Consider the following 14,185-nt stretch of genomic DNA (forward strand, 5'->3'; position numbering starts at 1 on the left):
TCAAGATTTTGAGAAATAGTTATTTCAGCAACGTATTTCAAATAGCAACGTATTTCATCATATCAAGTCTAGACGTATTTCATCATATCAAGTCTACAACACGACTCATTAAAAAGCAAAGTAGAGACCAGATAACATGGTTATGTGCGTTTGAACATTTATTCATAATTTAGAACAAGACAGAGCATTGAGCACATGCTGCCATATGTCTGGTCTGATGATGCCCCACAATTAATCTGTACTTTTCGGCCAGAGCCAGGGCCAGTGCGGCCAGGAACTTGTCCACGGACACACGAACCTCTGGGGTGAAGTCAGCGGGGAACAAAATGGCCAGCACCACCAATATGTTGTGGGACAGGATCTACAAGAGGAAATAAATGGAAATAAGTTCGTATGCATCTTTAATGTAGGGTATTTTAGCATACGTTGTCTATTCTACTGTAAAACGTAGCCTACTGAAATGTAAATAAATATTATACTGTACTCACCTTGAAATTGGCTGGATCTATACACAGCTGGAAGGCGTGCAGCTCGCTGAGGGTGAGGAGAACTGCCGTGAGGTCGTCGATCTTGATAGTCTTGCCATGCTTCCTGACCGGGGCAGAACCGGGGCTCAGGTCCGGCCAGTGGGAGAAGTATGTCTTGGTCTGGGGGTACACCACCAGCATTCTGCACGGGTGGAAAAATACATGTCGAGATTTAAGGCTAGCTGACACCAAATTGTATATTCTAAAACAACAATATAGCATTTGGATAATTCCATTACCTAGAAAGAGCATCGCATCCGACGTCCTCAGCCTTGCCGGACACCTTAGCCCAGAAGGCCCTGACCATGGCCTTGTCCTTAGCGGTGAGACTCATTGTCGTCTTTAGAGAGGATACTGAAGTAAAAGTTCAGCGATGAGCTGTTACAAACGAACGTTTTTATATTAAACAAGCTACATGGCAGACCCCAGACCCACCTCCAAGATACGTGCCAACTTGAACGTATTCCATTTTTTGTTGAAATTGAGTATTGCCAATTTTCATAGATAAGAAGTTGAAACACAGATGACTCGTTTTTAAACGTAAGATTTAACATGTTCAAGACACTTACACATTGAGATGTACGGGGATGGGCCTCGTTTCCCAGGTGCGATGTTATTTAAGCATGACGATGGTCCTACCTTATTTACAAGCCAACTTTATAAGAGTTTGTTGTTTCCCAAACAAGCACATAAAGAGAATGTTCGCTAAATGCGTCGATACTGATATAATCCAAAGAAAAGCAGTGCTGCTCTCAGATCAGCTTTCTCTCACCTTAACATAAGAATTATTCCACAAGAATACTGACGACGAATCAGCACCTAGAGAGAAATTGCGACCTTATTAGCCTATGCTTTCCCAATAATAATGCACTAAATTACATATTGGATCCCCATTGCTCACATATTTTCACACATCATGAAACACATTGAGACAAAAAGGACCTAGTTGCAAAATATAACTCAATTAACTGAACATGAAATTGATTTCAATATGATTTAAATAGCCTACATAGGCCCATGTAGCATATGTATCTTTCAATGCAGTCATCTCGGTTTTATCCTTCACTTGTTTGTAACAATTGCAAATACTTTGGCAACTTTTTATTTTTTGTCGACTTCGTTCTGTGGTTATCGGCAATCACAGTCAGACAGATAGCCTAAACATATCGATTATATGTTTAGCGGAGATTTGTAAATAAAGTGACCGGGAAGTGCAAAAAAGGTTTCATTTGGTATATGACTTATTTATTTGATGCATAATTATCGTAAACAAAGGGTAATAATTTGAATAATAATTGTGTATGATTTTACATGAGCGAGACTGATTTAGATTGACTAAAGTGAATAAATTGATTTCTAATCCTGACCCCGCAATTAATTAATATCAAAAAAATGATTTACTTATCAGTTAATACCATGTTGCCCAATACATTCAACGTATTGAGATGGTTGTTGCCAAGAAAAGGGTGTTTCTAATCAGAACAAGGCAACCAATTGGAGCTTTTAGGGTGGAACTCATTCAGAATGGCAAGATAAACGTGAGCCTATACTTCACTGATAAACAGCCCTTTAGCTCGGTCCCTTTCAAAAAAGTCAACTTCTTTCGTTCGCCCACATTCTTGCTGTCTACCACATTTTGTAGTGACTGGTGGTAATTTCCAGTCTTTGTTATAGTAATTCACAAAGCTAGCACTGAAAAATAGAAAACTACTGTTATCTACAGGCTGTATCACATCCGGCCGGGATTGGGTGTCCTATAGGGCGGCGCACAATTGGCCCAGCATCGTCTGGGTTTAGCCGGGGTAGGTCGTGATTGTAAATACGAATTTGTTCTTAACTGACTTGTCTAGTTAAATAAAAGTTTTTAAAAAAACGTCTTGATGGTGCTTTTATAAGGTACTAACAAAAGAGACACATATTGCCGGTGTGAAGTCGACCTCAGTTGCCGTTTAGGCATTTGGCAGAACTATGACTATATGGTGTTGGTCGATAAGACCAGCTGGTTGGCAAGGAATGATAGATTACCATTAACTTTTTATGGACATTTGATGTCGTTTTTGGCATGAATCCTCCAAGTTTGATTCGTCCATTGGGTCGGAGGGATTCAACAGAAATTAAAACGCCCCAGTGCCGGACACTGACAGATCTCACAGATCAACATGGTTGACTGCATAGTTGACAAGCGGAAGCTCATCATAGAGACCTGGGGAAAAATCAAGGTCAAAGTGGTTAGACCCCTTGCTTTGAGATGGTCGGCATATAATAATGCACGGAAATAAAATATATTGATAATATATAATTTGGCTGTTCTAGTCTTGTTTTAGATGTGTGCGAAATTCTATGGATTCATTGAATTAAATTGATTAATTTATATGATGTATAGTTTAATGTAATGTGTATTTTACTGGTGCCTTATTGTATATCCATGGACTCAGAGGTACTTTGGAACCTTTGGAGACTTAAACAGAGCAGCGGCTATCATGGGCAATAAAACAGTTGCCAAGCGTGGCATCACTGTGCTGAACGGCATCAAGCGAGCTGTGTATATACATCAAGAACACCTACGCCAAGCTGAGCGTTCTGCACTCTGAGAAACTTCATGTGGATCCCGACAACTTCAGGGTAACATTTTGGAGTTGAAAAGACATGAATAATATGAGTACTAATGGCGTGCCTAAAACAAAATTAACAATACGTTTTACCTCATTGATTTACATCCAAGAGGATACTGCTATTGCAAATAAATGATTAACGTTTCAATCGTTTCCTTCTCCCAGCTGCTGGGCGACTGCCTCACCGTTGTTCTGGCCTCCCAGATGAGGCGCGGCTTCACGCCAGACGTCCAAGCGGCCTGGCAGAAGTTCCTGACCGTGGTCATCTCTGCGCTAGGCAGACAGTACAACTAAAGACATGTTCTATAGTGGAATACACATATATATTTTATTATAGAATACATTTTGTATGAATAATAAAATATATTGTTGAGCACACGTCCATGCTCTTCACTTCATTCTGTTTGAGGGGGCAGTAAAATAGGAGCCATTAGAAAATGTAGCCAAGCCTACTTTAACTCTTATGCCTTTGGCCTAAGTGAGATTGAGAAACCTCTCTTTGACGCTGGGGTCACGAGAGAGAGTATATTTGGTCAAATATCACATGCAGCAACGAATTCTAATCAACTGAATAATCAATACATTCATCAGTATTATGTTATAGTAATTATATCAAAACGTTCCTTCTTTTCTAATACACTACCGTAGGAAAAGTAACGTAGTCTATCAGAAAATATGTTGCCCAGGTTAATTTCTATTTGCCTCAGGTAGGCGGAATTTGCATAGACAGTATCAGTCAAAAGTTTGGACACACCTACTCATTCAAGGGTTTTTCTTTATTTGTACTATTTTCTACATCAAAACTATGAAATAACACACATGGAATCATGTAGTAAGAACAAAAGTGTTATTAAGCAAATCAAAATATAGATTTAGATTCTTCAAAGAGCCACCGTTTGCCTTGATGACAGGTTTCAACACTCTTGGCATTCTCTTAACCAGCTTCACCTGGAATGCTTTTCCAACAGTCTTGAAGTAGTTCTCACATATGCTGGCTGCTTTTCCTTCACTCTGCAATCCAACTCATCCCAAACCATCTCAATTGGTTTGAGGTTGTGTGATTGTGGAGGCCAGGTCATCTGATGCAGCACTCCATCACTCTCCTTCTTGGTCAAATAGCCCTTACACAGCCTGGAGCTGTGTTTAGTCATTGTCCTTTTGAAAAACAAATGATAGTCCCACTAAGCGCAAACCAGATGGGATGGAGTATCGCTGCAGAATGCTGTGGTAACCGTGCTTGTTAAGCATGCCTTGAATTCTAAATAAATCACTGACAGTGTTACCAGGAAAGCACCCGCACACCATCACACCTCCTCCATACTTCACAGTGGGAATCACAAGTCTCACAAAGAAATGGCGGATGGAACCAAAAATCTCACATTTTGACTCATCAGACCAAAGGACAGATTTCCACGGTCTAATGTCCATTGCTCGTGTTTCCTGGCCCAATCATGTCTCTTCTTCTTATTGGTGTCCTTAAGTAGTGGTTTCCTTGCAGCAATTCAACCATGAAGGCCTGATTCACGCAACATAAACTGTTGTCGAACAGTTGATGTTGAGATGTCTGTTGATTTGTTTAACCCTTTTTTGGTAACTACATGATTCCATTCATGTTATTTCATAGCTTTGATGTCTTCACTATTATTCTACAACTGTCACGCCCTGATCTGTCTCACCTGTTCTTGTGATTGTCTCCACCCCCTCCAGGTGTCGCTTATTTTCCCCAGTGCATTTATCCCTGTGTTTCCTGTCTCTCTGTGCCAGTTCTTCTTGTATGTTTTCAAGTCAACCAGCGTGTTTTTTCCCGTGCTCCTGATTTCTATTCTCTTTTTCTAGTCTTCCTGGTTTTGACCCTTGCCTGTTTTTCTGGACTCCGTACCCGCCAGCCTGACCCTTCTGCCTGCCCTGACGTCGAGCCTTTCTGCCACTCTTTACCTCTTGGACTGGTTTTGACCTTTTGCTTGTCCACGACCGTTCTCTTGCCTACTCCTTTTGGATATAAATAAACTACAAAGACTCTAACCATCTGCCTTCTGTGTCTGCATCTGGGTAAAGAAAAACCCTGGAATGAGTAGGTGTGTCCAAGCTTTTTACTGGTACTGCAGCTGAACGTTGGCATTCCAAATGGGTTTGAAGAGCAACGTGCCTAGTGTTCGGAAAAGCACCTGAATTGAAACACTATTTAAACAAGACGACCCAAGAGGACTTTAACATTATTATAACATCATTACAACACATTAGGAAGTGTGTAGCGTTATCATTAGGCATGGTGCTGGATCCATCCTATAAGTAGGCCCATAAAAAATGCAGATATAGGCTATTTTACTAGTTGCCTTTTGGTGACGAAATAGGCTAATCGCGTTATGCTATGGGATAGGAAACAAAAAGGGTAAAACATATTGTGAACATGATAATCATTGGCTCACCTTTCCTCGTTATCTATCTGGTCGAGAGAAGTGGAGGTGCCGAGGTTAGAGTAGCCTTCACAGTAGTTTCACCAGCGCCACCCTTTGAAAAGCAAGTGAGATATACTTCAATTATACACGTACAGTGCCTTGCGAAAGTATTCGGCCCCCTTGAACTTTGCGACCTTTTGCCACATTTCAGGCTTCAAACATAAAGATATAAAACTGTATTTTTTTGTGAAGAATCAACAACAAGTGGGACACAATCATGAAGTAGAACAAGCTCAGTGAGGTTGGATGGAGAGCATTTGTGAACAGCAGTTTTCAGTTCTTTCCACAGATTCTCGATTGGATTCAGGTCTGGACTTTGACTTGGCCATTCTAACACCTGGATATGTTTATTTTTGAACCATTCCATTGTAGATTTTGCTTTATGTTTTGGATCATTGTCTTGTTGGAAGACAAATCTCCATCCCAGTCTCAGGTCTTTTGCAGACTCCATCGGGTTTTCTTCCAGAATGATCCTGTATTTGGCTCCATCCATCTTCCCATCAATTTTAACCATCTTCCATGTCCCTGCTGAAGAAAAGCAGGCCCAAACCATGATGCTGCCACCACCATGTTTGACAGTGGGGATGGTGTGTTCAGGGTGATGCGCTGTGTTGCTTTTACGCCAAACTTAACGTTTTGCATTGTTGCCAAAAAGTTCAATTTTGGTTTCATCTGACCAGAGCACCTTCTTCCACATGTTTGGTGTGTCTCCCAGGTGGCTTGTGGCAAACTTTAAACAACACTTTTTATGGATATCTTTAAGAAATGGCTTTCTTATTGCCACTCTTCCATAACGGCCAGATTTGTGCAATATACAACTGATTGTTGTCCTATGGACAGAGTCTCCCACCTCAGCTGTAGATCTCTGCAGTTCATCCAGAGTGATCATGGGCCTCTTGGCTGCATCTCTGATCAGTCTTCTCCTTGTATGAGCTGAAAGTTTAGAGGGACGGCCAGGTCTTGGTAGATTTGCAGTGGTCTGATACTCCTTCCATTTCAATATTATCGCTTGCACAGTGCTCCTTGGGATGTTTAAAGCTTGGGAAATCTTTTTGTATCCAAATCCGGCTTTAAACTTATTCACAACAGTATCTCGGACCTGCCTGGTGTGTTCCTTGTTCTTCATGATGCTCTCTGCGCTTTTAACGGACCTCTGAGACTATCACAGTGCAGGTGCATTTATACAGAGACTTGATTACACACAGGTGGATTGTATTTATCATCATTAGTCATTTAGGTCAACATTGGATCATTCAGAGATCCCCACTGAACTTCTGGAGAGAGTTTGCTGCACTGAAAGTAAAGGGGCTGAATAATTTTGCACGCCCAATTTTTCAGTTTTTGATTTGTTAAAAAAGTTTGAAATATCCAATAAATGTCGTTCCACTTCATGATTGTGTCCCACTTGTTGTTTATTCTTCACAAAAAAATACAGTTTTATATCTTTATGTTTGAAGCCTGAAATGTGGCAAAAGGTCGCAAAGTTCAAGGGGGCCGAATACTTTCGCAAGGCACTGTATCAAGCAAGGTGTATTAGCTTACCCAATCAATCAATATTCTTATTGACAAAACGTATTACTCCGATTTTGTCCACGCACCTAACAAATGGCGACATGCTCCTTATAAGCTGCTACTACGACATCAGGCTAGATATTGGTGAACAAAGCCTATGCCGGATATACCCTCATGCAAGGCACACACATATGCATTTACCTATATGTAGGGAAATCTGAGTGACATCGCACGACGTGGTAAGGACTATAGATGTTCAGCAGCATGTGACTTGAACGACAGACCTGGCCTAACCGTAACTACTGACCTACTGAGAAAATGTAAATCAACCTTCAACACACCTTACCGGAAGGGGTGAACACAAGTGTTGCCTTGCTGTTGCAGAGATAAGAAAGCAATCTTGGCACTCAACCTTTGCCAACGAGATTTCCATTATCATTTGTTTGGTACCACCCTTGACAAAACAGGGTCAGATGAATGAGAAGTACCTTCTGTACATTTTGGTCATTGGAGTAGGCCTATTTACTGAATGAATGAATGTATTATCCAATTAATTAATTAATGATTACATAAACGAATTAATCAATGAATGAGTCAATAAAACAAATGAACGCCTAAATAGCCAAAATAATAGCAATCAGACATATTCCAAAGACCATTCCTTGTGCATAAAACGTCCAGCTTACAGTATTCATTATATTATAAGAAGTATAAAATACATTGTTGCATCATGCATAATGTAGCTTTTAGATTCATGACAATTTGAAGCATGATTGTTCCGTTTTCCAGCACTATCGTCATGACACTTACACATACTGTATATCCGTGCGTAAAGGGTAACATTTGTGATTGATCATAATGCAATAGCAATATATTGCTGGTACATAACGGGTGGCTATCACCAAACTCTACATTGTGTACATCCAATGACTTCCAGTTGAAGGTGGAGCTAAGCCAAAGAGATCTTTACAGACCATATAAATACTCCCAGTGTCCAGTCTTATGGCACCAGCAATATCTTGTGTCCTAGAAACCGCTAGAATGAGTCTCACAGCCAAGGACAAACAGATCGTGACAGCCTTTTTTGGAAAGGTGTCTGGCAAAGCAGAGGACATCGGAAATGAGGCTCTCTCTAGGTAACGACATCTTTATATATTGAACAGATTGTTCTGTAACAGAGTTATGCGGTGCATTTACGCACGTTAAATCATAATACATCATCACATGTTTTTATTTCCAGGACCCTGGTGGTGTACCCCCAGACCAAGACCTACTTCTCCCACTGGACGGACCTGAGCCCCGGCTCTGCTCCCGTCAAGAAGCACGGTCTGACCGTCATGGGAGGCGTCCTGGAAGCGGTGACCAAGATCGACGACCTGGCCGGTGGTCTTCTGACCCTGAGCGAGCTTCACGCCTTCACGCTGCGTGTGGATCCCGCCAACTTCAAGGTGACTAAATAACTTACTGAATCAATAAAACGATTCACCCTTTCTCAAAATATCACAGCGGATACAGTGTCCAAATTTGAGTCCTATGTATGTATTTTGTGAAGGTTCCAATTGAATCTTCAGAAACACTATATTTTGCATATGGACTGGGCCTAAAACGCTTGATAATAATATCTCTATTCCCTCTACATCTACAGATCATCAACCACAACATCCTGGTGGTGCTGGCCATGCTGTTCCCTGACGACTTTACCCCTGAGGTGCACGTGTCTGTGGACAAGTTCCTCGCCAAGTTGGCCCTGGCGCTTTCCGAGAAGTATCGTTAAAAGGCGAGAAGATAAATCCTCTCGGTTTTCTGTTGATCATAAATTTGCGCATGTTGTATGATATGAATCATGGAATAAAAATACCGTCATCAACAACTGTTTATCTTGATCGTTTTTATTTAAAGGGAAAGCGGATTTTGCAATGTAAACAATTGTGTGGCGAAAACAGCCAGGGTTAGCATTATGCATCAATTAAACATGACACAAACACAATAGGTTTGGAGAGCCCTGTTATAACATGCATCTTCCAATTGCAACGTCTGCTTATGCCCACACATGTTGTCTCAAGAACATTTTATATTTGTAATTCCCCCAAACACTAAGTTAGGCATACCTCATTTCAAAATAGGCCATCATCACTGTCAATCGTGGATGATAGTTATTACCGGCAAAACTGCGTCTTTATTCCAATAATTTGATAGGTCTTAATTAGTTTCATGGAAATAGTCTATGTATTTTGATCTTGTTGAATGACTGTTTAGAGCAGATGGTGTTAACAGACCTAAAGCCTTTCTTGTATTTTGTTTCAATCAAAGCATATATCCCGTTGAGTTTTGGCGCATGATACTTTTTGTTTTGTCTTGTTTGTACTATTCAGCTTCAGCTAACCATTCTAAAATCTCATTAGAAATGATGAGGTGTTTTTGGTGGAACAGTAACATTAGCCTATAGACCTATTATGCTATGCTATTATATTTGGTTCTGTTATGTAAAATAATAATTCATCGTCATGTGATCTTACGAGACATTGATTCAGCTTTGATCTAACTTTACTAAACGAGCACCATTGTGAGAAGTGCTAATCTTCTATTTGTAATAATAATAATACGTGATGAGTAAGACTATTAGGCTTAAGCAACAGATCTTGATGGGTGTTATTGTAAACGATTGGAGAGCCCTTCATGGTTCCAAAAGGACAGCGCGAAATTAACTTTGATTTGATAAGCTTGAACACATGGTTACAATATACCCTATTACAGAATAAAATAAAAACATAGGGGTAAATAATCAATTCATATTATTTATTTGCAAAGATTGAATCAATAAATCAATTGATCAAATAGCGCACATAAATCATTACTACGTAGAATTAAAGGAAATTCGTTTTAAAACAGCCATAAAATCATGATTTTGCTGTGGTGTCACGTTCTGACCATAGTTCTGTTCTTTTATTCTTTATTCTCTGCTTTGGTCCGATCCTTACTCCTCCTCGGACGAAGAGGAGGAAATCCTTTACATGTGGTGTATTTATGCATCTCAATAAACGATGATCTAAATGCACTTCCAACTTGGCCCAGTACAGCCTGGTTCCTCTCTAGGTTTCTTCCTAGGTTCTGGCCTTTCTAGGGAATTTTTCCTAGCCACTGTGCTTCTACACCTGCATTGCTTGCTGTTTGGGATTTTAGGCTGGGTTTCTGTACTTTGAGATATTTGCTGATGTTAGAAGGGCTTTATAAATACATTTGATTTGATTGGAGGCGTAAAAGTAGAAATAAGCTGCACAACTTCTAGACTTACATAAACCACAAAAAAAGATGTAGGTCTATTGACGTGGACCTTTCATTTGTTTAAAATATATGTTAATGTAGGCCATACATGTTGACAAACGAACACATAATGAAAGCGATGACAAATATATTTTCGATTTAGCACTTTATTTTCCCTTTAGAATCGATACATTTATGATACATGCAATGCAGGGCGCTGGATGTTGCTCTGTTTCTGTTGACACAAGCAACGAACGCTCTAGTGGTACTGTCTGCCCAGGGAGCTCACCACGACGGCAAGGAACTTCTGGAAAGCACCCTGGACGTCAGCGGTGAAGTCAGCACCCATTCTTGCAGCAACGACAATAGTCAAGCAGTCAGCCAGCAGCTGCAAAATAAAAAATAAAATTGACATGTATAAAAATGCATTATGGCACACTATTGAGAGTAGAATATGACCTTGTGAAGTATAAAAGTATAACTAATTTACCCGGAAGTTGTCGGGATCCACGCGCAATTTCTCGGAGTGCAGCACGCTAAGCTCTGCGTAGGTGGCCTTGATGTCATCCATGTTCTTGACAGCCCGGTCCAGTCCGCGCAGGACGGTCTTTCCGTGAGCGGCGACCATTGGGTTTCCCTGGATGGCAGCGGCGTTGTACAGGTTTCCAAAGTTACCGAAATACCTCTGGGTCCAGGGGTACACGACCAGACACCTGTAAGTGAATAATGGGATTTTGAGTGACTGCATTAATCATGTAATATGCACGAGGTCAAATGTAAATGTAGGCCTATTTTTAAGGAGGCATGACAAACAGCAAAGACCTGGAAAGAGCCGCGGGGCCCACGTCATCGTAGTCCATCTTCTCGAAGATGCTCTGGATTGTTTTGCGCTCGAAGTCTGTCCACTGAACCATATTGACGTTTGTGATGTATCACTCAAGATGACATGTACTGTTCATGCTACTGAAGGGACAGCTTATATACGCGTTTTGTCTCCACACCAAAAGCCAACTATTGGTCTAGCTGTTTTGAGTGGGCTGGGTTAACAATGGTTGTAGAAATTCATTGCAGTACCACGCCAGCCCATTCATAGCCTACTGTAGATTACAACGACCGAAAGGAACAAATCACCCAGACAGATAGTTCTCATGTGCCTTTTATGCTCATTCATTAATTATCATCATTATTTATTACCAATTCATATTTGAAATGATTTAAGTGGCGTTGGTGGAAACATGGACAGTGTAATATCCCCGTGACTGCCGATGTATAGACAAATAATTAACACTTTGGTTTTCAAAAAGTCAAATTAAGAAAAAAGTTCTGCCAAAAGCCGATAAAGAAAATATGTTGCCTGCCTTTTATTTTATTTGATTTAGGCCTAATAAAACATGCATTTTAGTGTTTTTTAAAATAATTTATTTTCCTTTTATTAATCTACATTTTTTTGATGATAAAGCATGTTTTTATTCACAATACATTTTTTTTTACTATAGTATTTTATTGAATAATATGACTTAAAATTACGATATCAAGATGTGTGTGCCTATGTTTTTTCAAGCAAGTGCACGTTTGAGCAATTATTTAAATAATGATTGGTGTATGAAGTTGTATAATATTAAATGGTGCAAACTAACCTAATAAATTACCTATTGTAGTCATCTCTGTAAGAGCTGGGCCATTCTCATGTAAAGTTTGGGTGAGAAATCTGATCCAAGACCAGTGCTTCTGGCTTATTGATTATTTCATGAAATAATAACCTGGTCTAAATACTGGTAATGCAGGTCTCCAGAAGACAAACAGTAATGACATATATCACGTAAGGATGTAAGGTCATATCATGTATTGTATTTTATTTTTATTTCACCTTTATTTAACCAGGTAGGCCAGTGGAGAACACGTTCTCATTTACAACTGCGACCTGGCCAAGATAAAGCAAAGCAGTGCGATAAAAACAACAACGTACAGTCATAATGATTGTGTTACAATAATGGTAGCCTAATAATGATAATGATGATCATGATGATAATAATGATAATGAAGGTGGTGGTTACCTATTACTAAAGTAATTGCTATTACTATCAATGGCAATTTTTTTGATTTCACCTTTATTTAACCAGGTAGGCTAGTTGAGAACAAGTTCTCATTTGCAACTGCGACCCGGCCAAGATAAAGCATAGCAGTGTGAACAGACAACAACACAGAGTTACACATGGAGTAAACAAAACATACAATCAATAATACAGTAGAACAAAAGAAATAAAAAAAAAACAATGTGGACCCACAGTGGAGTAGTTTTCAACTTTGTGGATAGTGGATATATTTGTGTAATTATTTCAATCATCAATAATTATATCAATAATCTAGGTCTATCAATTAAATAAATAAGTAACTAAACATTAAAACACATATAGCCTACGATTAATCACCAAGGACAAGAAGGTTTCAGATTCGATCCGTAGGATTCATTTATTGCAACTTTTCATTTCAATTGGTACCCTACAAAGATTGTAAAGTGGAAATCTGTCTCATTGCTTAACGGAACTTCTCAGACAGAGCCAGGGCCAGCTGGGCCAGAAACGTGTCTGTGGCCACGTGCAGCTCAGGGGTGAAGTCGTCAGGGAACATCATGGCCAGCGTCACCAGCATGTTGTGGTTGAAGATCTGGGGATGTGACAAAAGAGCAGAAACATTATTAGAAGCATATTTCACGAGTATGTTTCTGAAAATTGAAATCCATACATTAAGCTATTACAGTATTCAAACTTGGACGGTTGCTAATGGAAAAAATCTACCAGTGAGAAAGAAAACAAGTGCATTTTTAACTATTTACTAACCTTGAAGTAGACAGGATCCACTCTCAACATGAAGGCGTGCAACTCGCTGAGTATAAGAAGACCAGCACTAAGGTCGTCAATCTTCCCAATGGCATCCAGGACGCCTCCCATAACGGTCCCACCGTGCTTCCTGACCGGGGCAGATCCGAGGCTCAGGTCCTTCCAGTGGGAGAAATATGTCTTGGACTGGGGGTACACCAGCAGCGTCCTGGGAGGTTGAAAACATACGTCGGTCAAACGTGGCATGTTTATCGTTGTACTATATGACCCCACTGTTTAACTTGATTTGCATGTGCGAGTTCCATTTTTACGCACGTGTATGGTAAGGAATTTTCAACCATTCACAAGTAATTCAAATGTCTTAAATACTTGTATTGATCAATTACTTGTATTAATAATTCAATAATTGTAATTACCTGGAAAGCGCCTCGTTTGCAACATCCTCTGCCATGCCGGCAACCTTGCCAAAAAGGCCTTGACAATTGCCTTGTCCTTAGCGGAGAGACTCATTGTTGCTTCAACTTCTTGACTTGCTGCCAACCAACTCAATAGAGCTCACTCTTTCGGGGCCCTTTTTGTGTATTGTCTGATCTGCCCAAGCACAATGCTGCTGCCCAGAAACCACCTCCAAAAGAGACCCGTTGGTTATCTCTTATCATAGAGTGCCATCTTAGTTATTTACAACTCATGGCACACAGCCAAGTATAGATAAAAAAAGTTATGGGCGTATGGCAAGGTTATTCAACCGTTACTTTCTTCTTTCTTTTAGTGGATTTGTTATTATTATTTTATTTAGAATGTTATGAATATCGCTGGCAAAACAGCATAAACGAATGTTGAATGGCATACCGAGAGTAGAAAAGAGGAGCATATATTTTTTTTATTATGTCAACTTTATTTCTCAACTCCTAATATTGAGCCCAATAACACTCACTGGAGAATCTGACCTATGCTTTGAAAAAGCGGCTAGTGCCGCAAGT

General features: G+C 40.0%; 3 protein-coding genes and 2 pseudogenes across 3 annotated transcripts; 2 read left to right on the forward strand and 3 right to left on the reverse strand.

Annotated features, from left to right (window-relative positions):
- Positions 1-169: 169 nt before the first annotated feature.
- On the reverse strand, positions 170-861 carry LOC110538973 (hemoglobin embryonic subunit alpha-like). The gene is made up of 3 exons (XM_021625939.3): positions 767-861; positions 489-669; positions 170-361 (listed from the first exon to the last, which is right to left on the reverse strand). Exons 1-3 carry the CDS (start codon positions 859-861, stop codon positions 170-172), a joined length of 468 nt encoding a protein of 155 aa, XP_021481614.3.
- A 1,825-nt stretch (positions 862-2,686) lies between these two features.
- Positions 2,687-3,433, forward strand: LOC110538972 (hemoglobin subunit beta pseudogene; annotated as a pseudogene).
- A 4,709-nt stretch (positions 3,434-8,142) lies between these two features.
- On the forward strand, positions 8,143-8,964 carry LOC100136590 (embryonic alpha-type globin2). The gene is given in 3 exon segments (NM_001124582.1): positions 8,143-8,243; positions 8,348-8,555; positions 8,753-8,964. Coding segments are annotated over 3 exon segments (432 nt in total). The 5' UTR covers positions 8,143-8,148; the 3' UTR covers positions 8,882-8,964.
- Positions 8,965-10,519: 1,555 nt separating this feature from the next.
- Positions 10,520-11,323, reverse strand: LOC110538435 (hemoglobin subunit beta-like). Its single transcript, XM_021625266.3, has 3 exons — positions 11,191-11,323; positions 10,859-11,081; positions 10,520-10,756 (listed from the first exon to the last, which is right to left on the reverse strand). The coding sequence occupies exons 1-3, from the start codon at positions 11,280-11,282 to the stop codon at positions 10,628-10,630; spliced, it is 444 nt and encodes a 147-aa protein (XP_021480941.1). The 5' UTR covers positions 11,283-11,323; the 3' UTR covers positions 10,520-10,627.
- Positions 11,324-12,811: 1,488 nt separating this feature from the next.
- LOC110538434 (hemoglobin subunit alpha-1 pseudogene) lies at positions 12,812-13,729 on the reverse strand (annotated as a pseudogene).
- Positions 13,730-14,185: the final 456 nt, after the last annotated feature.

The sequence above is a fragment of the Oncorhynchus mykiss genome, chromosome 12 (genome assembly GCF_057628025.1).
Source record: "Oncorhynchus mykiss isolate SJ-2025 chromosome 12, ASM5762802v1, whole genome shotgun sequence".
NCBI classification, from domain to species: domain Eukaryota; kingdom Metazoa; phylum Chordata; class Actinopteri; order Salmoniformes; family Salmonidae; genus Oncorhynchus; species Oncorhynchus mykiss.

Coding starts and splice junctions, on each gene's coding strand:
- LOC110538973 (XM_021625939.3), bottom strand. CDS start 861: ATGAGTCTCACCGCTAAGGACAAGGCCATGGTCAGGGCCTTCTGGGCT. Junction 670..766: donor GGATGCGATGCTCTTTCTAG/GTAATGGAATTA, acceptor CCACCCGTGCAG/AATGCTGGTGGTGTACCCCC. Junction 362..488: donor TAGATCCAGCCAATTTCAAG/GTGAGTACAGTA, acceptor TTCCTCTTGTAG/ATCCTGTCCCACAACATATT.
- LOC110538435 (XM_021625266.3), bottom strand. CDS start 11,282: ATGGTTCAGTGGACAGACTTCGAGCGCAAAACAATCCAGAGCATCTTC. Junction 11,082..11,190: donor GGCCCCGCGGCTCTTTCCAG/GTCTTTGCTGTT, acceptor ATTCACTTACAG/GTGTCTGGTCGTGTACCCCT. Junction 10,757..10,858: donor TGGATCCCGACAACTTCCGG/GTAAATTAGTTA, acceptor TTTATTTTGCAG/CTGCTGGCTGACTGCTTGAC.